The 27834-nt window shown below is 53.7% G+C and overlaps 1 protein-coding gene across 28 annotated transcripts in view; it reads left to right on the top strand.

The window, feature by feature from the left end:
* The window catches only part of NCOR2 (nuclear receptor corepressor 2), a 331634-nt gene that overhangs the window by 273863 nt on the left and 29937 nt on the right, over positions 1-27834 (top strand). For 25 of the 28 annotated variants that reach the window (XM_019538935.1, XM_019538934.1, XM_019538936.1 and 22 more), the window contains 9 exons: positions 2071-2191; positions 3425-3668; positions 10370-10531; positions 11149-11318; positions 11518-11620; positions 14036-14140; positions 15299-15402; positions 19033-19183; positions 27036-27188. In XM_019538935.1, the coding sequence (XP_019394480.1) occupies positions 2071-2191; positions 3425-3668; positions 10370-10531; positions 11149-11318; positions 11518-11620; positions 14036-14140; positions 15299-15402; positions 19033-19183; positions 27036-27188 (1313 nt within the window). The remainder of the gene's footprint in view (positions 1-2070; positions 2192-3424; positions 3669-10369; positions 10532-11148; positions 11319-11517; positions 11621-14035; positions 14141-15298; positions 15403-19032; positions 19184-27035; positions 27189-27834) is intronic. The other 3 variants (XM_019538933.1, XM_019538925.1, XM_019538916.1) reach the window with 1 other exon arrangement.

The following is a 27834-nucleotide window of genomic DNA, read 5'->3' as shown; positions in this document are numbered from 1 at the left end:
CGCTGCCGTGGCAGGGGATGGAGTCGGCCCCGTTGCTTGTGCCGCGTTGCGTGTGTAAGAGGTGTGCTGCGGGGAGCCCAGCCTGGCCCCCAGCCCGTAGACGGCGAGGGTGCCAGCAGTTGCAGATCCCCCACCAGCGTCCTGGGCGCTACTACAGACAGGTGGTGAAGCAGCTCCTTGAGGAGGGCGATCCTGTGGGGCCGGGGAGCAGCACGCTGGGCCGAACCCTGCGCACGCAGAGCAAGCAGCGGGAGGGGGACAGGGCGCTAGGGGCACAGGCCGGGAAGGGAGGACCCGGGGCTTTGTCACAAGCGGAGCAAGGCTTGTGCCGCTGCCCGGTGGGTGGCCAAGGGCACTCAGGGATGCTCCCGCGCCTTTGGCCCTTCGGCACCTGCTGCCTCCCTGCCCCGCGTTTTGCATCACGGCAGCACAGCTGTGGCAGGGCCACGCAGAGCAGCTCTGCAGTGGGGGCCGCCATCTGCCAGGCCCGCTCCGCCCGCCAGGTCGCTGTTCCCAGCCGGCCCCTGTGGCAGCCCAGGTGCACCAACCTGGGGATGAGCCAGCAGCCTGAAGGTTAAGACATGGTGCCAGAGAGCCAGGATGGGGCCGCTGAGGCCTGCAGGGAGGGGGAGCTCACTCAGACACATGGGATCAATCTGTAGTGGGACTCCGGCCAAGGCGCGTGCTGAGACGTGCTAGCTCGCGGACACATGCTCGCATGGGGAGCTGCTTGTTATTTCCATTGCTTAGCTCCTTTATTCTCTATCGCTCTCGCTCTTTGTTAGGGAGAGCAGGCGGGAACCATCCCACTCGGCCCGCTGTGCAGTGTTTTACTCCCCTCCCCCCCTCGCCGTTTTGCTTGTGATTCTTACCCGTCGGCTGCAACGTAGCCTAACCAGGATCGGGCCGATAGCCGCTGGGTCGTCCACCTCCGGACCCAGCCCTGAATCCCATCCACAGCCACCTCCTTATCTTCCAAAACATTCCCAAACCTTCCCTGCCATGCCAGAGCCCTTCAGCTCTCTCACCACCGGGCTGCCTCGAATCCAGATGCAAACTTCTGCTTTCCCAGTGCACCAGGCCTTGCTGGAAGAGACTCCCACATGCCCGGGACTGGCTCTGATTGCAAGCACACTGGTAGCAGCCCAGTGGGCTGGCATTGGCATTGCACTGATGACCAGTACTAGGAGTCCGACTCAACGTCTAATGGGGCTTATGTGCTGGCTCTGCTTCTCCCCTGCACGTAGACCTCAGGTACTGCAATGGCTTAGCTAGAGTTACCCCTGCTTTGCACCGCAATGAGTGAGCCAGGTACTGCTCTTCTTCCTCCTGCACCGGGTCTCCTGGTCGCATCAGCAAGGAGTTGGCCCACTCTCCCTACGCTGTCCGTAATAGCTGCATCCGATGGCAAGGGAGCTCTGCCTGTTGCAAGCTGTGCTGTACTGTATAAACTGCACTGTACAATTAAATATCGGTATAATTTAGGTGTATCCAGGCTAGGGCTTTCACAGGGTAGTAGCTAGCAAGGAGCGATGTCTTGCATGGGTTCTTCTTCACAGGAGGATGGTCCACAACGTGTGCTTATGACCTCTCACAGACAAAAGCCAAGTGAGGTCCACGTTCCCTAAATACCATTATCCCTTTGCGGAGCAAGGCCGACTGTGTCTCCTTGAACCAGTGTTGCAGACCTTTCTGAGCGCTGAACGCTGAGCAGCCTTGCAATGCCTGGGCAGCCCTATGATGTACCTTGTCCAAGCAATGGCCCCCATCTTGGTTGTCACACCAGGGACCTCCAGCGGCAAAAGCCCGACTGCTGCAGCTTTAGTGCCAGGCCCCTGGCAGAGAGGCCAGCAACTTGCACGGGCCAGGACGTTACGCTGGCAGGGATGGACCAACGCGGAGCATGGCAACAGGGTTCTTCTCCGGTGGGGAAGGTGACCTCTAGGCTTGACATCTAAGAAGGAAACAAGATCATAAACTTGCAGGGCAGACCGGGCAGGCAGTGGAGTGTGATCGAACATGGAGTTTGTAAATAAAATGGCTCGGGATGACATCTGTGTTTGTGCATAGGCTGCTGTCTCCAAGGCCCAGCCTCCTCAACGCTGCCAACGACGCGCGGCTGAACTCTTCGCCTCAGAAGCCGTTGGACCTGAAGCAGCTGAAGCAGAGAGCTGCTGCGATCCCCCCCATTGTAAGTACCCACTACAGAGCAGGCGCCTGCTCCAGCAGAACTCCTGCTTCCCCTCCAGGCTTTATGGCCTCTTGCTTGGTTTTATTTCCTTTGAGGGGGGAACCCAGCAGAAGCTGCCTCGTGCGTGCTTCCATGCGTGTGCAAAGGGCATGGGTGGACCTACACATAGGTGTGCAGCTGTTCCCATACATCTGTGTGCAGATCCACGAGAGGGGGGCGTGGCAGTTTTTTGCCCATGCGGGCCCCATGCACGTGGGTTTGATGACGTGCATCTGCGTGTGGCCACGGTCACACGTGGGCATCTCCCCTGGCCTGTGTTGTGTGTGCTCATGTGTGAGCAGCTGCAGAGGTGGGTGTGTTGGTGTGCTGTGTGTTTCCTTCGGTTGTAAGGCATGCAGGGTGATGCGGAGCCAGGAACGTGTCAAGTGCTCCCGTATGCAGTTCCTTCCTGGTTTCCTGAAAGCAGTTTTCCCTTGGAGATGTTCAAGCGCATCTTGAGCATTTTTTCGAAGCCATCAGAAGGTCTGGACAGAGAGAGCTAGTCACGGCCCCCTCCAGCTTGAAAAAGCACACTTGTCTGCGGTGCTTTTTTGTAGCTTAAAGGCTCTTAAGGGCCAAATTACGATCACGGCTACACCAGTGCAAGTCCAGAGTAATGCATCAACATTACACCCGAAAGCAGTCTCATTATTTCTTGGATCTGGGGCTGGGGGAGTGGGGTTTGCAGAATGGGGGGGAAGCCGCAGGCACTGATTTAATGTCTAATATTTTGCGGGTTCGAAACGGATGTTTCAGGGGAAAAGTTCACGTCATCCTTCCAAACATCTGTTCTGTGACTGCAGATCCCTCCATCCTACTGAAACCTCTCTGTTCCCGAAAGCTACAATTCCTTGGCCATAGATTACATTCCTCAGACAAGGCAAATCTGAGGTTCCCTCGTAGCGTTTCCAAAACAGATTGATAGCCTTGTGGCAAAAGATAAACACACTGCATCACCCTGTCTTGTTTGCTTCCTGTGCGAGGGAAAGCAGTGGGTTGCTGAGGGACCCTGGGAGCAGAGCATAAGGTATTCAGCTGAGTGGCTGCAGGGCTGAGGCAGAGCCTCCTCAGAAAGACGCTGAGGTCTTGGGTTTTTTTGGAGCAAAGCCTCCTTGGAGACTCGGCTCGGAAAGTGAAGAGCAGATGGTACAACACGTCCCTTTTCTCCTCTCCCTGCCTCTGCTCCCCCTGCAGATTTCGGAGGGTTTCCCGGAAGGGGTGTTGCAGAGTGGAAGCCTGAAGTCTCAGGTGCCTCCCCATGCTTTGGCCCTGTACCAGCAGCAGATAACGAAAGCGCACGAGTCCTCCCGGGAGGAAGTGGCCCAGAGCAAGCCACCCCAGTCACTGCCGCCACAGCAGCAACCTGAAAAGGAGCCACTGCAGCCCAGCAGTAGCCCCAGAGGGAAGAGCAGGAGTCCTGCAGTTGGTGACAAAGAAGGTGAGTGGGTATGTGCAAGTGGGAGGGAAGGAGACGGCTCTTTGTCCTCTGCAGCTTTCAACCTAGCAGACTCCTAATAGCATCTCGGAGCAGAACCAGGCAGGCATAGCTAATTCACCTTGTTCTTTTAGAAAGTACATCAGGTCGCACTGAACCTACAACAAATCCAGGAACAGCGTCAACCTCTGAGGGTGCAAAGTTTGCCTTCATTAACGTTCCCGCCATTCATTACAAGGCTGGAGGGCCTGGTGCTGCGCCAGGGCATCAGGTTCAGCTGTTCTTTGCTACCTGGCTTTTGCTTTTTATAAAGAATGCTTTTAATGCTCAGCAGGGACTATTATTTCATTTACAATCAATGCTAATGCTGCAGCTTGGAAGCCAAAGCTTCCTGTAAAGATGCTTGATGCCTTTGCCTTGGAATAGCTCTGCTGCAGCCTGGCTGCCTAATGAGCAGTTCTGAGCTCCCTGCCGGCGGAGCCGCGTCAGCGGCATTAGGCTGAGCGCTTGGGGATCGCGGTTGAGGAGAGTTGGGAACTCTTGATGGTGTTGTCCGGTAAATGCATTTTTATTTCCAATGTCAAAGTCAATTTCTGTTGAAAGTCTGTGTGCTGGCCCCCTGACTGGCTGGCGCTTTTAAAACACCTGTGTTTTTACAAGAGAAATCTGGCTTAATTGGTCCTAGGGCTTTTATCATAAAAGTTTGGATCTTGAATGCAGTTTAAATAGAGGCCACTCATCTCATGGACAGCAGGACTTGTGGGTAGTGATATGTGGCATGGCAGAGAGAGGCACTGCTGCCATCACTGGAGCACCCATGGGTCCCCCGAGGAGCAGAACTCACGGCTTGTGGTTTCAAGCTACAGGAGCTAAGGAGGAGCGTTCCTCTAGCTGCCAGGTGCTGGTAACTTCTTCCCACCTCGTCGCAAGCAGGTGAATGTCGAAGCAGCTCTGAGGCACCGTCCACCTAGGATTGCACAGGTGCTGCTCTCGTCTTCATCCGGAGGGACAGCGGCTGTCTCCGTACCACGCAGAAACTGTCGCACATGGCAAGCAGTATTTGCAGGGAATGGTTTGCCACAGGCCCTCACAAAAAGAAGGAAAAGACCCATAACGATTAAGATTTGAGGTCAAAGTGGGAAGATATGGATCTGTCACAATTTGGCGAGCCAAGATTTTGACAAACCATTGCATTGTGTTGATCCAGCCTTGCAGGGTCGTCATGCAAGCACAACACGAACAGACCACCTCTACAAGGCAGCAAACCTCAGCTTGGCAAATGCCAGCACCATCCTTGATTTGGGGTCGGACAGACGTTTCTTGTTTGCAAAAATGAAATTTCACTTGCTCAAGCAAAAAAAACGAGGGAAAAATCCACTGAGGAAAGTGAATTTGTTGGAATTTGATCTTGGTTGTTGCTAAAAAGTTGTCTGGCAGGAGCAGCGATGCTTCTGCTGTTGTCAGCCAAGAGTGCTCAGGTCTGGCCTAATTATTAGACAAGGAGCAGCATCCCTTGCTGCAAAATGCCTTACTTGCTAGAAGAAATGATTGCTGGTGCTCAGCCAGTTGGCTTCCTTGATGATAAATAACTGCATACAGGGAGCAGCCCTGTAGAGTAATTTATTGTCCTGTTGCCAAGCTGAGTGCAAGGAATATAGCTTCACCTTGAAGGAACTGGATACTCTGACATGTCTTGTGGTTGGTGCCTTTTTGGGGTGTGATGTCCAGCCCCTCCTGGCGTATGTTCTTCACTCTCGCTCCCTGGGATTCATGGCCTCAACAGGACAGTTGAGCCCCAGCTTTTTCCAGGCCACGCAAGTTTTCTGCTGCTCTTGTACTTCACTGTGTAGACGAATCATTTTGATGTAGTCTGGCTTCCATTTGAACCATGTCGCAGAGTTTGTGCTCAAGGACCTCTCCTCCGTGCTTGGAACCCCAAATGCTTCTGCTTTGAAGGTCTGCCAGTGCACTTGAGATGCCCAGTTCGCCTTTCTACCAGGTTTGCTGCTTTCCCGTAACCAGTGGAACCAACAGCAGGCAGGAGAGAGGAGCTGCTTGAAAAGCATATGGAAGTGTGCTGAAAGCAGGTTTTTAAAGATCAGGTTGCATAATAACCCTGAACTCTGCTGCCTCTCGACTCATTTGTTACCACGAAGACCTGGACTTGCAAAGCCACACTCTCTGTAAAGCACTGGAGTGCTGTGCCAGCATGAATAGCACCGCTTGTCTAGTGCTGGGAACCTACGTAGCTCATTGCAAATAATTAGTTATTTTAATAGCATCTCACAGGGCTCCTGCAGGGGACATGTGTACTCTATCACAGGCAGGGAAGCTGAGACTGAGAGAGGAAGTCAGTTGTCCAAACCCCAGGAAGAGGAATTGGTGTTGGAACTGCTTCTTGGCTTCCCAGTAGATGCTGTGTGATTAGGATCCCAGGTCTTTCTCACCTGTTCATAGTAGATGAGTCCCTGGGGTAGCGCCCATCTCCTCCAGAAACTTAAGGTAGGTCCCATCCACCACTGTATCAGAAGCAGAGGTTGAAATCTTGGCCCCATTTGAAGCCAGCGGGAGTTTTGTCATTGACTCCAGCCAGGCTAGGATTTCACGTAGCACCTCACGTCGGCATCTGTCCCAGAGAGAGAAAGAAAGCAGCAGGAGATGTGTGAAGAAGCAAGGTGACTAGCCAGTCCCGGCAAACCTGTGAAAGGGGGTGAGGTGAGGGGATATCTCTTCCTTCCCTAGGGCCTCTACTTCAAAGTGACAGGGCGCCTATCACCTATGGACAGCCATGAAGTAACAGCCTTAAACTCAGGTGCGTGCAGTGCAGTGCAGTGCAGCAAAACCAGTGCAATGGTCTTTTCATAAGTGAGAGAGAGCCTGCGTCTGCCCTGAGCAAAAGGGCTGACCTTGCAAAAGAAGATACCCTTGCTCTCCCTCCACCCCCAAAGTCATAAGACTCCTCCCCACCCCACCCCACCCCACCCCCCGATCAGTGAGGCCTTGCTTGATAAGAGAGCGTGAACTCTTGCAACTGCTCCAGAGACCAACGCATCTCATGCTGCTCTGGACCTGCTTCAAAGCAAAGTCTCACATACAAGCATAACATCCCAGCCAAGGTGTTGGCTGCCTTGCAAGCCTTTGGCTGGGGCAGTCTATCAGTTTGGAGGGCAGCCAGCGTAGCTTTGCCTCCCTCTCCTGCTCTCCCTCAACACCGGGGGCGTTCCAGTTGTGCTGCTCCAGTGTGGGGCTGAGGGAAGGCACCATGTCCATTTGGATGCTGCTGCCTGACAGATGGATCCCTTTGCTCAGTGCCACACAGCTGACAGGCGTATTCTTGGTTATCACTTGGCAGTTTTAAAGCCAGCAATATGTTTTCTATTGATTTAGTCACTCATTTCGCTCGGCCTTTCTGGGAGATTGGAAGCCAACCGCATTAATTTGGATGACGGATAATATAAACTCTGACTCCTTAGCTCCGATTTCAGGGGCTTGATAAACGGTAATAGGAGCTCCCTTCCCAGGATAAGTGCTATTTTATCAAAAGCTGGCTGAGTTATGGTTCCCCTTTAATGCAGGGGCAATAATAGACTGGCCACATTTCACCGACTCCAAAGCAGTCCGTAAGTGGGAACAGCTCCCCCGGGGGAAGGAGGAGGAGTCGCCTTTCTGAGATACGTGTGCACTTGGCTAATGGTATCTTGATGTCACCTCCGCCCAGAAGGATCCAGTGGCACGTCCCATGCTGCAGGTGTAGCACCACTGGCGTGCAGCCACTTCGGGCATGGGGCACGGCAGCTCTTCCAGGAAGCAGAGGCAAAGAAGCGGGCACTGGTGGGCAAGAACTCTCCCCTGGAAGAAGTGCTAGGCCCTCTTGAATGTCTGCAGTGTAGACTGGAGCAGGGACTTAATTCACAAGAGGTGTCTCTCGTGGTGAATGGCACGGGAGGCTCTGGTTCGTGTGCCATGAGTGAATTGGTCCTTCCAAGGTATGAAATGGAAACGGGGAGTCCACAGTGTACTGAGTATGGAGCTGGCCACGTCCACTCTGGTATGTGGGCCTGGCTTGGATCAGTGCGCAGACCTGCTGATAACAGACTCCCTGCATCACCCCGCGCAGGGCGTGAAAGCAACCTCCCAGCTCCAGAGCACACAAGCACTAACAGTGACAGTGGAGGAAAGCCTCATTACACAGGGCCTTTGGTAATCCCCTGAATCAAGGGCTTTCGTGGCGCTCCCTAGCAAAGCTTTAATCCAGGCAGGGCTAGGGTCAGGATACATGCTAACAGCACTTCACTCTGTTGTGCAGACCTTCGGCTAGCTCGCTGGTTGGTGCATGGGAGGAAGCTGCTGCAGAGTACTCGGAGATAGTGTCCAAGCACTTCCATTTTGGACCAGAGCATTAGAGGCCTCAAGGGCATCATCATGGGGCCTGATTCTCCCTTTATCACCCAGCCCAGCGGAGGTGTGTGAAGTTGCTTATCCAGGTCGTGAGGCCCTTTGGGGAGTGTTGGCGTTTAGTTTCCTTCACCAGTCTGAAAGCTGGGACAGGCCCGTGGAGCATCTCATTTGATGCCCAGGTAACACAGGCCGAGGAATGGCTGGTCAAGCCCAACAGCCGCACTTGAACTAGAAGTGACTTCTCCTGGAAGGGTGTCCAGTCTCGTCTCAGAGGCTGCCTGGATCTTTCTTGGCCTTTGACAGTCGCTCGCAAGCCACAGCTGTCCCAGGTGTTAGGAGCACATCTGGTCACTTCACGCACTACAAATTGCTCCCCGGTCGCCCAGGAAGCGGACGCCGTTATTCTGTATTTCTGCGCTGTTCCAGTGGGCAGTAAATTGCTTATGATTCACTTCTGTTTCTTCGTGGTGGGGAAGCCTTTTTGTGTGCTGCTAGCGGTGCCAAACGCACAGCCCTGAGACCGTGCTGCCATAAGCGCTCCAGAGCAGTGAGACGAATCGAGCCTTCTCCTCCTTGGCGGTTCCCTAGTTGTGAAGGCAAACCTGAAAATACGACGAGCAGGTGTAACATGGGTCCTGGACTCCATGCTGGGGTGGACGAGCAAGTTCGAGCAGGTCCTGCAGCCCTCTCGTGGTCAGCTGGTCCCAGCAGAAAGATGAATTCAAGATCTGCTTGAAACGTGCAGGAGAGGAGATGTAAACAGGGGAGATGTAACATCTGCTTTGCTGAAGGGGCTAAAAAGGAGCTGGCAGGAAAGTTTTCCCAGGGAAGCAAAGCACACAGGCACCCGTGCAGGTTTGGCGAGGCCTGTTCTGGGCTGCTTTGCTGGAGCTTAAACCCCAGTAAGATGCAGGTACCCAAGCCCCTTAAGACAACTGGAATTTAGGTTCCCAAAGCCCTTGGGTGTTGGAGAAATGTTCCTCCCTCCCCTGCCCCAGAGCCCGGGCTGCTGCTCTGCTCTCTGCCTCTCCTCATTGCCTGGCCCTGCCTCTCCTTTCTCTTTCACCATGTGGTCCCCTCTGTCAAAGGGGCTTCCACCTCTGCCGTGCCTGTCGGAGCCATCTGCAGATGGAGGCGAGACGCAGGCTTGCTTCTTCCCTTCCTTGGCCCTGTGCTGTTGTTAAAGGCCTCGTCCTCCCCAGCTAGTTGGGGAGGGTTTTTTTTTTCCACTCAAGGCAAGGGGCTGCTGGGAGTGCCCTGGCGATGCACCACGGCTCGTGAGCGCTATGCAAGCCTGTGCGTTGCTCTCAGCCTCCCTGTGGGAGACACAGGCAGAGTGCGACAGGAGGAGGTGGGGAGTCTGCTGCCCTGCTCCATGGGTGGAGCACAGAGTTACCAAGAAAAATCTGCTTGAGCAAGAAGAGCCTGGAGGAAACCGCTTACTGCATCTCTCCAAACTGCACCTTGGCTCTGCTTTCATGCCCGACTGTAAAGGTGACTTGCAACACAGCAAGGGAATATTTGCACCCTTTTTGCATCTCTGTGGTGCATGCAGAAGGCCTGAAGGTTTGGTCTGGGGTTGTTCCTTCCCTTGTGCTTGTCCACACATACGTACAGCACCTTGCAGGTAGAAATGGTCATCTCAGCTGAGGCTCTAGATGCTGCTGTAATAGAAATAAGCGTCGCCACATTTAACTTCTGCCCCTATTTCTCCCTTAGAAATAGTAAGATTATCAATGCGAGCTTGCTTTAGGTTGCAAGAGATGTTGTCAGAGGTTCCAGCTAGGCAGTGTGATCTCCAGCCCTAAAGTGAAGGAAGGGGTACATGTGAAATCTCTCGCGGAGGTCTCTTTTCTTGCAGCGATGCATTAAGTGTCTGAGTAAGATGGATATTATCAAAAACACAACAGAAAGCCACAAAACAAACCACTTGTTTTGCTTCTTTTCCTCCCTCCTGCATGTTTCGATCAGTTTGAATAAAACCCAGTTTGAGATTAGTTTGCATGCTCCCTCTGACATCGGCTCTGCAGTCATCCAGAGAGCCTTTAAGAACAGCTTTGTAAATAAAACCTAGGATTTTAGCAGAAAGAAGCAAAAAAGGGGGGAAAAAAATCCACCTCACTCATCTGGAAACCCTTTGGGACCTGTTTTGTGGGTTGCTGTGAAGCGAAGCTGTTTGGTGTTTCAGGCCCTGCGAAGATGCATCCAGCACCTGCCTGTTCTCCACACTGGGTCTCTGTCCAAGAGCATGCATGGGGAGCAAGGCGCAGCATGGTTTAGCAAGCCGTTCTGTTTTCCCCTTGCAGAGAAGCCAGCCCACTTCTCCATCGCAGAGGGACAGAAGCTGGGTGGGGAACAGCCTGTAACCTCCTGCTGGCCCCCTGTGCTGTCCTTCCAAATGCCCTCCAGGGAAGTAATCAAAACTTCCCCCCAAGCTGAGCCACACCTGTTCCAGTACAACCCTCCAGGTAAGCCAGGCTCCTGTTTGGTACGTACCGAGCCCATCTGGATATGCGTGGCCACCAGAGGGTCCTTTGCTTCGCAGTTGGGGTGGCCAGGTGACCTCCTGTGCTACGTTTAGGCCTGGGCAAGGTGCAGAAATGGCCTAAGTTCAGAAGTGGCCTACAAGGCTGCTTTTCCTAGCATGGAGCAGCTTGTCCCCTCTGTGCTACAGAGGTGAAGCCTGAGAAGATCGGGATCCATGCAGCAGTGGGAAATGTTGAGCATTCATGGCTGCAGTGCCAAAGCAGCTGCATCTACAGCCCATCAGCTCTCTCAGCATGCCCCCTCTTTCATAGTTTCATAGTTGGTTGGATCGGAAGGGACCTGAGCAGATCATCAAGTCCGACCCCGTGCCCTGGGCAGGGAAGAGTACTGGGGTCAAACAACCCCAGCAAGGTGATTGTCCAGCCTTGTCTTAAAGACCCCCAGGGTAGGCACCAGCACCACTTTGCTTGGAAGTTGGTTCCAGATCCTGGCCGCCCTGACAGTGATGTAGCGCCTCCTGATGTCTAGTCTCTCTTCTCTGTCCCTGCCCCCTGTCATCTCTCCATTTAGCCAATAGATTGACCGTGTTCTTTTTCAGGGTCCTTCACGCCTTATATTTTGTGCGCAGGGCATCCAATCCCATTAAACTTACATGAGAGCTCTCGGCCTGGACTGCAAAGGCTGCCTGCTATCTCCAACCCCCCCCCTCTCATCTCATCCACTAAACACTCCTCAGTGTTGGAGAGGTCCATTGGCTCCATTTCCCAGGTAAGGGCAGAGACAAGCGTGGGCCGGGGTGGAAGGTGGTGTGGCTGTGGGTTCAGAGCTGTTTCCTGCCATGTCTCTATTATGGTTCGTGGGCAGAGGGCACTGGGTAATCGCTCTCTGGAAAGACATGTGGTTGAAGGTTGCTGCCCTGAGCTGTGCCAGTACCTGCCTCGAGTGACCTCTTTGCCTTGTTTTGCAGGGGGTGCCCATTCAGCTCCATCCTCCATACAGCTCTGAGCATGCAAAGGTTCCCATTGGCTCCATCACCATGGGACTGCCCTTGATGGATCCGAAGAAGCTGGGTAAGTGGCTCGCATGCCAGTGGTCTGTTTGTCTCTTCGTGGGCTGGCTCGTGTAGGGGCTTCTCTTTCTGTGGGAACAGTCAGCGTGGCTGCTTGGTAGCTGCCCCACTCGAGTTGAGCACATGCATATAGCGGGTGCTCTTTGGGGTGGGGTGGGGCAGTGCTTTGGGAGCTGGACACCATCCAGGCAGGATGCAGAGCTTGTCAAACTCCCCCGTTTCACCCAGCCTTGATGAGCAGCGACCATATTGTCACCGCACACTGGCAGAGGTGTTAAGGTGCAAGGTAGCAGGGGCTCAGCTCACTCATTCCCGCACAAGGAGTCCCTTCCAGCTTGGATGGGCTTGGTTTAGTCAAGGATGATCCTTCACCGAATTGAGCGCTGGACTAGATGTGACCTCCCAAGGTCCATTCCAGCCCTACTTTCCTATGATCCTAAGTGTCGGCAAAATTTAGTGGCATGCTCGGTGAACTTATTAGCAGGCTCAGTAGAGGCTTGAATGAATCTTCTCTCAGTTCTCACAGGTGAAGCTGTAAGCATAGAGGTGGAAGATTAATATGGGAGAAGCAAACCTTATCACTGCCGGCCCTGTACCTGCTCTATATGCAGAGGCCTTGGCCCCCCTAGTGCTGCCCATCTAGCACCATCCAGCAGTACCAGACCTATTAGTCTAGAGACTGTGACCTTGCTGTCACAAGAGGCTGTGGTCTACAGAAGGCAAAGAGACCTGATTTTGTGCCTGTGTTGGCCCCAGTCTTGGAACAGCACAGGAACTGAGTGCAGGATTAGGCCAGTACAGAAAAGGCATTGCTATTGTCCCAGTTAGTAAACCAACCTAGGTAGGGAAGAAAGAACTAGGGATGAAGAATATGTTGATGTGCATGAATAGTCAGGTCCCAAAGGGACCTTACATAAAATAGGGAGAAGGAGGGGAAATACCCAGCACTGAGTTAGCCTGGGACAGTGGGAGATGACAATCCAAAGGAGACACTCTGGAGAAGTTGAAAGATAAGGAAGCTCAGGATGAGATGAACATCAATATGAACAAGCATCAAGCCACACAATGAGGGAGAGGAAATGAACAGCCCGTATATTCACCAGGGAACAGCCATCTGGTCCTTTGGGAAAAGGTGGTAGCAAATAGCCACGTGCATGCACCACCTCGGTGCGGTGCAATTGTGAAAAAAGCCAGCCGAAGTGTTGAGAAGGAAAGTTGCTATAAATAGAGAGATGGCGGCCCCAGGGTGTCATAATGTCTACTTATGGCCCTGGGGGGGATTGTGCACAGGGTATTCTGGCCTCTCCTGCCTGAGGCAAAACTATGATCAAAGTGGAGAGAGCACAAAGGGGAACAAAACTGCTAAAAGCCTTAACTGAGCATGAGGGGGAAGCAGAGGCAGCTATATTCATACGGTCAAGAGAGCAGAAGGCTTGGTTGGGGACATGGTCCCTATCTATAAATATCTCGGAGCTTGCTGAAAGGAAGGAAATTCATTTGCACTCTCCAGGCCTTGTGGAATAAAGAGTCACCAGCCTGGAGCGAACAAAGAAAACATTTAATCGGCAGATTCGGGAATGTTTGGAGAAATCAGGCCAGGGAATAGACTCCTGAGAGACAGCTCCTATCCCAGCCCAGCCCACGGGAGGACGAGGCATAGGAAAAAGAGGAGAAGAACAAAGATTCCCCAGGCAACCTGCCTGCATGGTCCCACAGCGTGTTTTCAGCAGGACGCTGTGCTGTCCTGGCCCATCATGGAGGCTGCAGGTTTCCCATTGCCAGGGTGCTGCTCTGTTTCAGGGGATGGGTTACTGCCTCTCCAGCTCTGCAGGAGCTGCCAGAGCAGGCCAGGCAGTCAGTCCATCGCCGCGGCATTACCCTTGCCACAGCCAACTTCTGCTGCATGCTGAGGGAGGGGCCACCTCCTGCCCCCGTAACTCCTATTCCAGAGTGCTGATTCCTGCAGGGGCCTCGGAGTAGCTCTGAGTTTGTACAGCTGCACATACCCACAGGTTTAAATTATTCAGCCTGTTTGAAAAGTGCAGCCAGACTTTCTGTGCTTGAACATGGTCCTGCTGCTTGGCCAGGGGTGTCATGGGACACCAGCTGGGATCCCAGGGCCCCTGGTGGTTTGCCTGGCATCCTGGGAGATGCCTTTGCAGAGGGGATAATGGGAATTGGATTTCCCTAGTCATCAGGAACAGTGTCATCTGCTGACTGTATAGCAGCAGGCCAGCGACCTAGGGTTTATTCACGACCTGTCTTCTGCAGCCTAGGATGCAGAGCGTTTGAGGGGGAGAAAACCCTAGACTGGAAAAGATGGAAGTGAGGGAGAAGGGGAGCCATGCAGGGGGAGCACTGCCTGCTGGTGGCCAGTGTAGTGCTGATATTGTCACATGTGGTCCATGTTTTCCAGTGCCTTTCTCTGGAGTCAAGCAGGAGCAGCTGTCTCCTAGAAGCCAGGCCAACCAGCCTGAGAACCTGGTAATGCAGACATCCCAGGAGAGCTCCATCCTGAGGGGTAAGCACATCACAGTGCAGATGGGAAGGGAGGGAGGAAAGTAGATCCCCGCTCCAACGAGGGGCTGCCAGGGGGTTCCGTGTAAATCAGCCACCCAGGCCCAGCTTTCCAAAAGCAGTTCATGATCTTGGCTGCCTCTGCCCTTTGGGTTTCAATTGGTGGCCTGGTTTTTAGAGGGCAGGTGTTCAGATCTGTGCTGAGTCTCAAGGTGGCTACCTGAAAGCTCTCACCATTTTGCAACAGCTGGGCCCCAAACTTTGAACCCAGCTGAGCTTCTAGCCTTTCAGGAAGAGGAGGCTTTTTCTTCACGAGCTTTAAAGGGCAGTGCACTGTGCTGCTAGTTAAGAAAGCAGATCAAGTGATGTGTAAACTAAGCGGATTACCTTCCCCACCCAGCCCCCCTGGGGAATAACAGGGCCATCTGATATAGAGCATGGTGCATTTTTCAGTCCAAGTCCCTTTTCTCCATGTAAAAAAGGAGGAGGCACAAACCCCTCAAAATGCAAATGCAAGTATCTTTGGAAAAAAAAACCCCAGAAAACAAGCAGTGAATTCAGCCAAACTCAGGAAGTGCCTCGGCTGGCTCAGGATCAGAGCAGATGGAATACGAGCGCATCCAGCCGGCCCCACTGCAGACTCTCCATAGAGGTCTGTTGAGGTAATGCTGAGGGCGATGGGTCTGGGCTGGTTTCCCGCTGTTCCCAGATGTGTCAGCCCCTCGTGATTAGGGCTGGAGGCTGGAGGGTTCAGAGTAGCCACAGGGTGCTGCTTCCTCTCCGCAGTGCTGCACACTGATTGGAACCAGGCCTCGTTAGGTAGGCTCCTCAAACAGCCAGGTCCCTCAGGAGGTTTGTATCAGCACCCTGAGTTCTCCTCCTGTCTCCTCCAAAGAGCAGGCCGGATTCTGAATTCAGTGGGATACAGTAAATCTTGGACTCTAGCAATGCACCTTCTACAGCAACTGAATGGCCTGTATGGGCACAGGATAATCATGTCCATCCCTGATGGGGGCTGCGGAGGATAATGCCTGGAGCCTGTCCTACTGAAGGGAGCGCATCCTTGCACTGAACCATCCAGGATTTTGTGCAGGGTGAGGTGGGGTGTCAGGGTTTTGCAGAGTCCTTCGCCTCACTCCTCCTGCTTTGCTGTGATTTGCAGGGGCAGCACTGGGCCCAGCCTCTGGAGGGAGCATCACAAAGGGAATCCCCACCTCCAGGCCTCCTCCAGAATCGCCCATCACCTATCGAGGCTCCATCACCCACGTAAGTTCCCCCTTTTATCAGTTACAGAACAAACAGCTATTAACAGCTGAGGTTTGCAGTGAGGTCTGGGTAGAAATGGTCACTATCAGTGGATACGCCCCTCCTGGTAACAGAGAAGTGATCGCAACAGGTTGGTGCTTAGCAGTGGAGTCTGAAAGCAGGGGACATCCGAGCATGCAGAAGCATCTGTAGGAAATCAAGCCAAGGGTGCATAAAGACTTGAGCAGTAGACTCCGTGGGAAGCTGCAATGACCTGACTCACCCCAGCAGAGCTGAGTGTGCGTCCATCTTGGGCAGAAAGGGAGAATTGGTGCCATGACCTCCTCCCATGTGAACATTTATCAGCAGCCCCACATGATGTGCCCCAACCAGCAACGCAGGGAGGACAAGAAGGGGCAAGAGAGCCTTGCACCAAGGGAGATTATCTTGAGTCTTGGCCCAGTTCCATTGTCCAAGCCTGGGGAAATGCTGGAGGCCAAAGCTGCATCACATCTGAAATGCCTTTTGCTCCTGGGTGCCTGGATTTGAGAGAGGGAGGGGGAAGCAGTTTTTTAAAAAAACCACTGCATTTAATCTCACCAGTGCCTTGTCAGAGAAATGAAAGAAAACAGGAGGACGTGGGAAGGGGGAAAGGCAGCCCCCGATAGGAAATGGGAGCAGGGTGTTCAGGTGGGGGTGATAAATCTGCAGGATCTCTCCCTCCTCCTCCCACCCCACCGCAGCAGCCCCACATGCGTCAGGCCATGCCCAGCCCTCCCAAGCCGGGCGGAACAACGCTCTGCCCGTAATCTCTGTCATTCATCTTGAGAAGCACAGCTGCCAAGTGGGTGATAGTTTTGTGGTATGAGTTATTGCTCATCTGGTAACTGAGCGGAGAGCATAAAAAAAAAAATCTCTTTCCCTTGGGGATTTTTATCTGGCGGTCATTCAGATATTTAAAGCCACTTATAAACACCCTGATTGTTGTCTGGCTGATTTGAGCTGGGGAGATCTGCTCCCCTGCCACTAGAGGGGACATGGGTGGGAGAGGAAAATCTCAGTCAAGGATACACAAGGTTTCTAGAGACACCACTTCTTTGGGGGCAGTTTTTTTTTTTTTTGCTTCTGTCCTAGGGAAGGAGTTACTGCCCAGGGCTGTTTTCAGCCTGTCTGGCAGTGGTCTCTCTCACCCTGTGGGCCAGTGCAGAGCCTGTGACACCCATTGACCCAGCAACCGGCATCCTTCTCAGGACAGGACAACACAGAGCCCTGGGCTCTTTCCAGCAGCTCCCAGCACTGTGGTTGCTCTTTGATGTGGGATTACTCGTCCAGTTCACAGGAGACACATCTTGAATGTGCACTCTCTGCTTTGAAGCCATCTGTCACCTCTTGCAGTCAAACCCCTTCAAGCTCATCCACTACAGAACAAAAACTTACCTGGCAGTGGGAGAAGCAGCATGGGGCGCTTCTGCGAGCTGGGGTCTGAGCAGGCAATTGGAGCATTGAAACCTGCCCCTTGGTGTGCACCGTCTGGCCTCCGCAGTTTCATGCAGAGGCATTTCAGAGAGGTGGGGAAAAGAAAACAGCTTGTCCCAACAGATTTGAACACCTTTCTGGCACCACCAAAGCAGGGCACTGGCATGAGAGCCAAGTTCATTACTGCAAACACCCCACAGCACTAATGCTGGTCTGTTCACTTAGCCTGGCCCTGTCATCTGATTGCTCTTAGTGTCTGGGGAGAGGCAAGACACTCAGCAAGCAGATCAGATTTCCCAACCCAGCACCCAGACCAGGAGTGGGCAGAGGTTGCTGCTTGGCAAACTCCATCCTTTGTACACTCGAAAAGTAGATTCCTCCCATAGGCCGTGCTATCAGGGAAGAGGCCTCCACGTATGAAGAACTGAAAACCAGATTTTTAAAGCTGTTCCTAACTCCCATTGACTTTCAGTGGGGTTTAGGCACCTGAATCCTGTTTAAGTAGACAGTCCCCCAAGGGCCAGATTAACCCACAAGTTTCCCAGTTCTGACCCTTTGCCACACACCTGATGGCATCCTACACACCTCCTTTCCTGACCCTTCTTTGAGCAGTGGAAGAATCACTCCACCGATTGCCAGACTTCCTTTCTGCCAGAGCCTTTCTCTTGGACACCTGTTCTTATTTTTTAGCAGGAGCATTCATGTGAGTTTGTTCCCAAGACGGTGACAGCCTTGGTCACTGTCTGAGCAGTGTTTGTTCACTAACAAGTGAGCCAAATGCTCCTGTGAATATTTGTGCAAAAAAAAAATCTGTCCCCCAAGAGCTGTCCCCCTCCTGTTCAGAAGAGGATTTGAGCTTTTCAGCCCAAGAGCAGAGCAGCAGCCTGCCTAGCACAGAGAGAAAAATCTGCACAATAGCCCACTAAGTGATTGGCAAGTGTCCCTGGAAGCTGAAATCCGTGCCAGTCAGACATTCGTTGAACCGGTCCAAATACCAGCTAAATTAGGGGAAAAAAATCTCAATCTGTTTGCAGATAAAAAGAGCTCAGTTCCCTGCAGCCACTTCCCCTGAGGCTTGCCAGGATAGAGCCCAGATAGGGCGAGTTTCATCCCTGCACGGAGCCAGCGCCAGGCTTGCAGAGCTGCGCTGGAGTGGGACTTCAGGGTTGCCTTACAAGGGTGAACTTTACTCCCATTTGGGAGCAGGGACGGCTCTGACACATGCTTCTACTCTTACGTCCCAAGGGCTGTTTATTTACTGCTCGGATGGTGGAGCTAGAGCGGTCGGCTTCGCCTTGGGTGGAGTCTTTCTCTTGACCTGTGAACAGGTTGCAAAGGCAGAGGACCGCTTAGCAGCGAGGGCTGGGATTTTCAAAGGGCCTTTGGCAACTGCTTTGTGTTGACAAGCAAAGTCATGGATCTGCCTCTCCTCTCTGCTTCCTCCGCGCTGGAAGGGAGCAGCTGCATTCAAATCTGTCGGGTTAGACTGGCACCATGCTGGTGGGATGGAGCGTTTTGGGCTGTTTGACAGCAGGCTCTTTTGAAGGTCAGTCCTTCTGTGACTGCCTGTGCCCTGCCTTCGCCAGGCATCTTTTCAATCCCTGAGAAAACAGTTTGCAGGCAAGGCGGTCCCATAGGAAAGAAAAATAGTACTGCCATGGCAGGATGTCCTCCGGGAACGCAGAGCTGTGCCTGGGCTTGTCCTTGCAATCTAGAGGGCTGGAAATAGTCCAGAGAGTTTCCTTGGAGAAGTGTGGGGCTGGGCAGAGCAAGCGAGGACTATTTTGAGCGGTGAGAGCTCAGGGGCTTGGCGTTCCCATCCCTGCTCTGCCTGCTGGCGCTTCGGAGCCTGAATTGCTCTGTGACTGTATCACGGGGAAGGAAGGCTGCCTCGAGCTCTGTTCCCCCTCTGCCATCCCTGCATTGTCCTCGCCCCATCTCTTCCCAGCAACCACGTACAAATCATGTACCTTTTTCCCGTTGATCATTATTGTCCTCATCAATAATTAAGCTGCAGATTTCTCGCTCTTGGCTCTGACAGGAAGTGGAGTTCAGCTGCGCGCTCTCCTCTGCTCAACCTCCCTGTTGGAACAGAGTGTTCCTGTGTGTGTGAGAGAGCTTTCTTGCTTAATTGCTTGTGACACTGTTAAATATGGATCTTGGTGGCTTTCCAAGGGCACCCCAGCTGAAGTGCTGTACAAAGGAACCATTACCAGAATAATCGGAGAAGACAGCCCCAGCAGAGCGGAGAAAGTGAGAGAGGATGCCTTGCCCAAAGGACATGTCATTTATGAGGGGAAGAAAGGCCACGTGCTGTCTTATGATGGTAAGTTGGAATCCTCTGTATTTTTCGGAGGGGCACGTCCCACCCAGCGAAACTCGGGAGGGGGAAAAGGCCCTGTGAAAAACCCTTACGCAGCAGAACAGGGCACACTCGCATCCAGAATCTTTTTGCCACCCATCCCTGTTTGTTGGAGTATTGGCAAAGGGGAGCAGGTTTCCCCCATGACTCCATGGAGCCGATCTTGGCTTGGACACTCCTGACACACAGCTGAAAGTGCTCTCAGGGTCACCAGGAGAGCCAGGCGCATGGGGCACCATAGGCCCTTTGGGGCATGGAGCATCTTCATGATTGCACGTTAGTGGCCCTTGGGGAGTGGTCTTGATGCAAGCCGTCCGCCGGCCAGAGAAGGTGTGGTCAGCCTGATGGGTCTGAGGGCAGCAGTCTAAATTTGTAGCAAGAACATCTGCATGAAGGAGCTCTGCTCAGATGGGAGGTGACCTTGTTTGTTCTCCGTGGGCAATAATGAAAATGTTCTGTGAGCCACGGCGCTCGGCTCCTGTTGATGCCAGTGGGGTCCAGGAGGAGGGCTGGGGTGGTGCAAGTGCTGAGCACGGTTGACAGCCCAGAGGTCACAAGTTTGAGGCCACAGCACAAGTGGTCATGGCGCAGCCGTGTTGGATTCCAGCAAATCTGCGAATTCTGCTAAATAGCTTGTCACGGGGGCCAGGGACGCAACAGGAAAGGAAGGGTGCAGGACAAGGACAGCACGGCTGCTTGTGGGTATGAAGGAGCCTCTTTGGGTGATCCTCAGACCACGGGCGAAGTTCACCTGCGTCCACTTGAAGTTTCCGCCCTACGTGAGGCCCCAGCTAAGGGCTTTTGTGGCCCATGTTGAACCTTGACCAGATACTTTGCGCCGAGGTGAGTCTTCTTCCAAGACGCAGGAAGCAGGGTCCATCCTGGGCCCGAGGCAAATCCGACATGCCTAGTGCCAGCCCCAGGGCTGGCGGGACAAGGTGATGGGGTCATGTCAGGATGCCACGGCCTCTCGGTGCTCAGTTAGCTCTGCACCTAATGAGCTGGCTCGTGTTGTGCCACGAGGATGGACAACACCTTCCCAGCTGGTGGCAGGACCTCATGGCACAGTCTGGCCAGTTCTCAAATAAGGGGTGGCTCTTCAGGTGCCCTTTCAGGAATGCTTGTGGGCCTTGGCTCCTGGGTCAAACCCTGCTACCTGACACAGGGGCAGGGAATGCTTTGGAGGGATTTCCAGCTTTCTGCAAGCTGGGCAAAGGGTCTTTTTTGGTTTCTTCCCTCACCCAGACCCTCATGGTGTTTAACACTGAAAAATGCAAGGTTCTCCACCTTGGGAGGAAAAACCTGCAGCACCCTTATAGGCTCGGCAGTGCTACGTTGGTTAGCACTACAGAAGAAAAAGACTTGGGGGTCATCATTGACCACAAGATGAACATGAGCCTGCAATGCGATGCTGCGGCTAGTAAAGCGACCAAAACGCTGGCTTGCATCCATAGATGCTTCTCGAGCAAATCCCGGGACGTCATTCTCCCCTTGTAGTCGGCCTTGGTGAGGCCGCAGCTGGAGTCCTGCGTCCAGTTTTGGGCTCCACAATTCAAAAAGGATGTGAAGAAGCTTGAGAGAGTCCAGAGGAGAGCCACACGCATGATCAGAGGTCAGGAAAACAGATCTTACGATGACAGGCTGAGAGCCATGGGACTCTTTAGCCTGGAAAAGCGCAGGCTCAGGGGTGATCTGATGGCCACCTATAAGTTTATCAGGGGTGACCACCAGGATCTGGGGGAACATCTGTTCACCAGAGCGCCCCAAGGGATGACGAGGTCGAACGGTCACAAACTCCTGCAAGACCGTTTCAGGCTGGACATAAGGAAGAATTTCTTTCCTGTCCGAGCCCCCAAGGTCTGGAACAGCCTGCCAGCGGAGGTGGTTCAAGCACCTACACTGAACACCTTCAAGAGTAAATTGGATGCTTATCTTGCTGGGATCCTATGACCCCAGCTGACTTCCTGCCCTTTGGGCAGGGGGCTGGACTTGATGACCTCCCGAGGTCCCTTCCAGCCCTGATGTCTATGAAATCTATGAAATCTCTCTGGCCCCTCCTGGGCCCAGGCTCACTCCAAGCACTGGAACCTGGCTGGTGTTCAGGGCACAGAGCTGGGAGTCAGGACTTCGGGCTCTGTCTTCTGCTCTTCCATGAAATCTCAGCACCAGGGAGTGCCGAGGGCAGGAGCCCCAGGGTGGGGTACTTCTGTGCAAAAGGCAGCCACTGTCTACCTGTTTGTACTCTGGATGTGTCAAAGGCCTGAAGACGTTTGAGGCGATAATCCCCACCAGGTGCTAAGGGGGAGAGCATGGTTATCCTTGAAGAAACTGGTGTCCCGGGAGGGCTCCAGCTCCCACCCCATCTATTTATTCCAGTATTGGCTTCCATAATGTTCCCTCCTGGGCACTCAGCAGCTCCCTCTTCCAATGGAGGACTCTGCATCTCAGGGAGGGTAATGCCCCAGGGTGCCGCAAGCCCAGCATAGCTGACGTCCGTGTATGCCACAGTGGTCCTCAGCTGGGCGATGCACCTGGAGCGGCGTCACGCGTTGCAAAGCAGAGCCCTCCTCTTGAACCCATCACTGCAGGGCTCAAGTGTTCGTGCGATGCCTCGAAGCAGCCGAGCTACACTGGAGCCGGGAATATTTGGAGCTGCTCCCTGTGCCTGGCCTGCACAGGGCAGCCCGCTCAACCCTCACTGCTGAGGCCACTTCTCCACCTCCTGGAAACCTTGGCTGCCAAGTGGTGGCGGTGGAAGTAGTTGTTGCTGAGTTGGCACATCCAGCAAGCTGCAACCCACCCAGGCAAGCCCAGGATCTGCAGAGCGGCCTGTGTACAGCGCATCTCAGAACGGAAGAGGCTGCATTCTCCTCTCGCCCCGGCCCTCGCCTGCTGTGCAGCATCTCTGGCAACAGTCTTTGTGTCGTGCAAGGAAGTTAGAGCCTGTTGCAGGGATAGCTGCAGGGGGTGGGGTGGGCATTGCTCCAGGAGATCTCTGCCCACCGTCAGGCAGACCTTTGCTAGGCGAGACCCAAACTTCTGTAACAAGTGGAGCCTTGCTGCTGCTGTGACCTGCAAAGGGAGCCTGGCTCCCAGCAGGCATTGGCCTCTGTCCTCCAAGCACTTGTCAATGCAAGAGGTTTCCAGGCTCCTTTGAAGCACGGAGGATGCAGACAAGTCTCCGTGGATTCCACTCGCCCTGTTCTCTCCTACGCTTATGTGCGTTCCTGACGGCATCCCGTCTCTCTTAGAGACACCGCCGAGGACCTAGGACTCTTGGCTCTTGAGCTGTACATGAAGAAAGGGTTTTACTAACCCTGCAGTGGGTTCCACTAAGTTCTGTCTCCAGCCCCAGTTAAAAGTGGTTTCCTCCTTCCTTCTACCCCTTTTGCAGCAGAGCTATGAACCCCAGTGTGCACGTAAGGGAGCTTGAGCTATGGGAACCGAAATTGCAGAGGTCAGTGATGTTTACCGAGCTGGCTTTGCTGTCTGGGTAGCAAGGAGCACAAGAGCGGCAGCAGTTGGGACACGTGGTGGAAAGAACATCCAGTTTCCAGCCCGGGCTCAGGGAGGCTCAGTAATGTGAGAAGGCTCTTCCCTTTTCTCTCTCTCGATATAGGATTATCTTGACAGGATCACAAAAAACCCCCAAGCAGAACATACGCTTCCGCCCTGCGCCGTCGCTAAAGCACTTCCTTGTGAAGCGCACAGGCCGCCTTGCTGCATTCGCAGTATCACCGCTCAGTAACCAGCTGTTACTTCCTTCCTCAGGCCGGTTCATCAGATAGCAGGGCTTGCCATAACAACCCGCCTGCTAGCACGGTTGGCTCCCACTAGAGATGAGCAGCTGTTCATCTCTAGCGAGGCTACAAATGACTCCGAGGTACGGTCCTTTCCTGTCATGTTGCCCTTCTGCAGGCTGTGTGGGTTGGGCAGGGACAGCCAAGCAGGGGGTTGACTTCCCCTCTGCCCGGCCGCGCTGGGAGGCCGAGGATGCTGCGGTACAAAGAGCGCCACCCTCGCGGGGGCTTCTCTTCCCTCGACTCTCCAGTCCCAGGAATCGGGGTGTGCGCGGGGCTGGATACGGGCCTGGGAGCGCGTCGGTACCTGGCACGGGAGGAGCGTGGAGGTCTGCCTTGCAGCATGGCACCAGTTCTCTGCCGAATCTAACGCAGAGATGACAAAGGACCAGATGCTAATCTCGGCCACACCCGCTGCCTCATGGCATATCTCTTGGATCCCGTGCTGCGTTACGAGTCGGCTGGCCTCACCAGCAAACGGTGTCCCTCCACGCATTAGTCTGTCGCCACCCCGCCGTGGCCTAACAGCAAAACCGAGCCAGGGGCCTGGCACGTCACGCCTTCACCGCTGACCGGGATCCCTAGTTTCCAAGGCTGGCTGGCCTCGGACTGAGGAAGGCGATGGCGGAGAAAGGGTGCCCCGTGCTGGCTCTTTCCTTGCCCAGCTGTGCTGCCGTGGGGAGCCTTTCTCCTGCTGCCCTCCTTGCAGGTGAGGGGGTTTTATTTTCTGTCAGCTGCTGTCTGTGTGCTGTGGTGAGCTAGCCGGTGGGGGCAGGCTGGGGGCTGAGCCGACCGGGCAGCTGGCCGCTAGCACACAGCACAGGTGCAGGCCTGATTCCCAGCCCCGCGCTCCCACGTGGGCCCCCAGAGTGCTGAGCGCTCCTCCCGGCCCACCAGGACTCTGGCAGGAAGGTGCTTGGGAGCAGCACTGTACAGCAGACCTTACAAGGATTTAGGGAGGCAGCCCGAGCTGGGCACCCCGCAGCACCGCACCTTCCCTGGTTTCGGCTGCGTGGCTGGGTTGGTGGAGGGGACCGGCAGGCGAAAGGTTAAAATCCTACGCACTGGCTAGCTTCTGACCCCGGCTGGGCTCACCGGTGCCAGGCTGGAGGAGCGCTGCATGCCATGCCGGCTGCACCCAGCGCATGCACCCCGTCGCCATTCCTCTCGCGTTCAGTCCTTCCCTTTGTCCCAGAGAGAAAGTGTCAGCCAGGGAGGCTTGGGGCAGCCTGGCCTCTGGGATACTTGGCACAGCCGAGGCCAGAAAGCAATGCAGGAAGCGTTTCAGGGCCGTCTTCCTACCGAGCTGCCCGCAGCCGGTGCTTGGGATCAAGCAGGCTGGTCTAATAAGCAGTGCAGCAGCGGGGGAGCTGGGCTGCTCTGCTCGCCTCTGAGCTTCGGCACAGTCGGCCCGGGCTGCGGCTGCAGACTCGCTCAGGCACAGGGCCAGTTGGTCCTGAATACATCCAGAGGGGAGTCGCAGTAGGTGTTACCCTTCAGGGCAGGTCTGCAATCACTAATCAACCTGCATGGGCAGCAGTTGGCGATCCACATGGGAATGCAGGAGACGGAGACGGGGGTTGTATTCCCAGACTGGTTGCCCATTGCATTGCTGGTCCATGCCTTCATTTCCCACCCTGTTCTTGGCGTATCTCGCCGTCTTAGCTCTCCAGGGCTGTGTCCATCCCCTGTGGTACACCGGGAAACCTCCGTTTTACCTGGAGCTTATAACACAGACACTAATGATGGTGATGGCATGGGGGAGAGGGCTCAGCAATGAACGGTGATTGCTCTGTCCAAGACCAGAGGGAGCGAGACCAGAGTTCAGTCTCTGGCCGTCTCCAGGCCTAAGGTCAGGGGTGCTGTGGCTGGCACGGGGAGAGAGATGGGCTCTGCGTGCCCCAGGCCGTGCTCACCTCTGACGCTGGTGATCCTCCATGGCGTTAGTTCACGTTTGTCGAGGGAACTAACGTTTATGGCTTCTCGTGGGCTCCAGTAGTACACCTCCTCCACCAGCGCTGCTCAGCATGTGTGTCACCGTCTCGCAGGTGTTTAGCCTTCCCTTCTCCCTCCCCACAAATAGTACTAGCAAAGCGTTATGATATTGAGGAGGAGGCCACCTGGGAAGGACAAACGATTCATGCATGTGGTGACTTTTTCACTCTTTGCCGGACACACAGGGCCAAGGTGCTTGGATCTCAAAAGTCTTGACCGTCTGCTGTCCCCTGTTCTCGATCCTGGGAAGGTTTCAGATCCAGAAGCAAAGGAGTTAAAAAAAAAAATTAAATTAAATGGTTAGTGATTATGAATTCTGGCAAGGAGGAAAAAAATTGCAAGTTCTTCAGTGTCATGAGGGTGCTTAAAAATAAAAGGGCTCTAATGAGACGAAATCCTGTAGCATGTGCGAGCTGAATTGTGCTAGATTGGTTATTCTCATTCTGCATGTGATTGCTAATGGCTTCTGTGGGGAAAGGGACGTGTTTTCGGAGCGATTTTCTTTCTTTTTACTCTCTCTCTTCCCGTGCACCCTCCTCTCCCTTCCCCTCCCCCTTTTCTCCATGAAACAAAGAGATCCAGGGACAGGGTTGGGTTTTTTTATTTGCAGAAGAACCAATTTGGAGCAGATGTTCCTTGATGACAGGATACAGGAACATTACCCCCTTCGTGTGTCTCAAGATGCTAGGCTGCTTTCTGAACATCAGCCGCCAATTTTTTTTTTCTCCTACCAAATCAATCTGAGCAGAGAGAGAGAGATTCCTCTTTTCCCCCAAATCTGCCCCTATACCCTCTGCCTGCTGACTGCAGGAAGTGATTGTGGGTGTTGCATTGTAATAATCCCATTTTATTAATGACAGGCTCCACAGAAAAGAACTTTTGTTCCCAAACTCTCCGTGACCGAACAAATGTTTCTTGTCTTCTCCAGTGTTTTCTCTAATTGTATAATTCCAAGTTTCTGTGTACATGAAAGAAGAGGATCAGGGCACTGGCATTCCTCAGTTGCATAGACGGGGCCAGAGATAATGGGCAAAGCATATATCTCTGCGAGCCAACTCTGTAGCTTGGAGCTAGTTATATAAACACCGCGCATTCAGCTGCATCATAAACTGCCGTATAAATTTCACAGCTTGCAGCACGTTATGGAGAAAATAAGATTGTACTGGTGCAGTGGGTTTGCTGAGGCAAATCCAGTGGGGGGGAGATCACGAATTTTTGAAGCAGTGGAACGGTCTCAAGGGGGTAAGAGTAGGAGGCCCATCGTTTGCAGCATGGGCTGTAGCAAGAAGACCTGCGCTGGCAAGGAGGTGGCCTTGGTAACCCAGTTGGCTTAGGCCATTTGCAGACCTTAGGTTTGTGCATGAGAATGTGTCTGGTTGGAAGCACAGAGAAGCTCACACGTGGGATGGGCTTCATGTCACACTTCTGCCGCCCTCTGTCTTTGCGTGAAATGCTTCACACTCTCCGTTGTCTGCGAGCACCGTGTTCAGCTGCAGGTTCAGACGGGAATAATATGAGATTCTTGAACGTGGAAATGTGCTGGGTTGCTTTGGGTGTTTTTCTGCTTTGCTTCTTCCCTTTTGCCTACTTTTATCTCCGGGAGCATATCCCAGTGTCTGCTGAGGAGGCTGGACAGGATCCCACACAGTAGGTACGCTCAAGAAACAAGAGTCCGGGGACCAATAGCCGGGAGAGTTGCAGCTGCTTGCACCAGGGCTGGATTTGCTCCCAAATGTCTCGCTGACTATGTCTGGACAGTGGGGAAAACAGACACCCTTGTCCAAGCATGAGGCCACAGTGTTTGGAATCGGGCAGGCGGGGAGGAGGCAACGGCTGATTTTCCTGGAACCCCGTCCCATGCTGTAATGCTCTCACAGCTCACAAGCTTTGGGCTGTGAGAGCTCTGGGCTGTAGCTCAGAAGGGCCTTGACCCTCTGGCCTGAGTTACAGTAAACAGCCTTGCTCATTCATTCCTCCCTTTCGAGGCTGCTTCGCTCCTTCGTGTCTGTTTTGTTTCCTAGGTGGCGTCGCTGCTTCCCAGTGCCCCAAGGAGGACAGCCGGAGTTCTGGTGGCTCCCACGAGACCACGGGTACCAAACGGACCTACGATATGATGGAGGGGAGGATCAGCCGGGGCTTATCAGCCCGCGACATGTCCTCTGCAAGCATCGAAGGTAAGTCTGGGAGGGGAGTCTCTTGGCAGTGCCGGATCAGCAGTCTGGCAACTCCGGGGACTTTCTGCAGCCTGTTGCTGCACGTGATGCTTGCTCTCTCATGGAGAAGCGATGTATTGTTTCTTGCTCCTAATTCCCTTCACCTAAAATAAGCTCGACCGAAATGCCCTATGTGGGAGGGGCACACAGGCAGACTTGCAAATACATGCATGTGTGCATGCACATGCATGCTCCGTAATTGTAGGTTTGTATGACTAGGATCATAAAGCAAAAGAGGTCTTCATTCATTCTTCCTAATAACAGTGGCCATATGCCCCTACAAACATGTCTAGACCACCAGTTTCTACCTTTTGCTGGCCCCTAGGCAAGTAAGAGCCAGTGGCTAGCATCACATGGCTCTCCTCATCAACTCAGTTTTAACTTCTTCATTTCCTTTGGCCACAAGCCGTATCAGAGTTGGTGGGCACCATGTTACCTGTGAGCTGTGGTTTGGAGATCACTGGTCTGGATTGCGCTAAACTACAGCTCCAGGCTGGGATTTTCAGGGAGTCCAGCGAAAGACTGGCATTAAAGGGGCATCGTCTAGCTGTAAACCCGCCTCCCCAGAAGACTTTTTTTTACAAATGATTGGGATTTGTAGTGTCCT

Source organism: Crocodylus porosus, unplaced genomic scaffold (genome assembly GCF_001723895.1).
Source record: "Crocodylus porosus isolate Cpor-Errol unplaced genomic scaffold, CroPor_comp1, whole genome shotgun sequence".
Lineage (NCBI taxonomy): Eukaryota > Metazoa > Chordata > Crocodylia > Crocodylidae > Crocodylus > Crocodylus porosus.
Note: the sequence above shows the minus strand (reverse complement) of the source record. Positions and strands in the feature narration are given on the sequence as shown.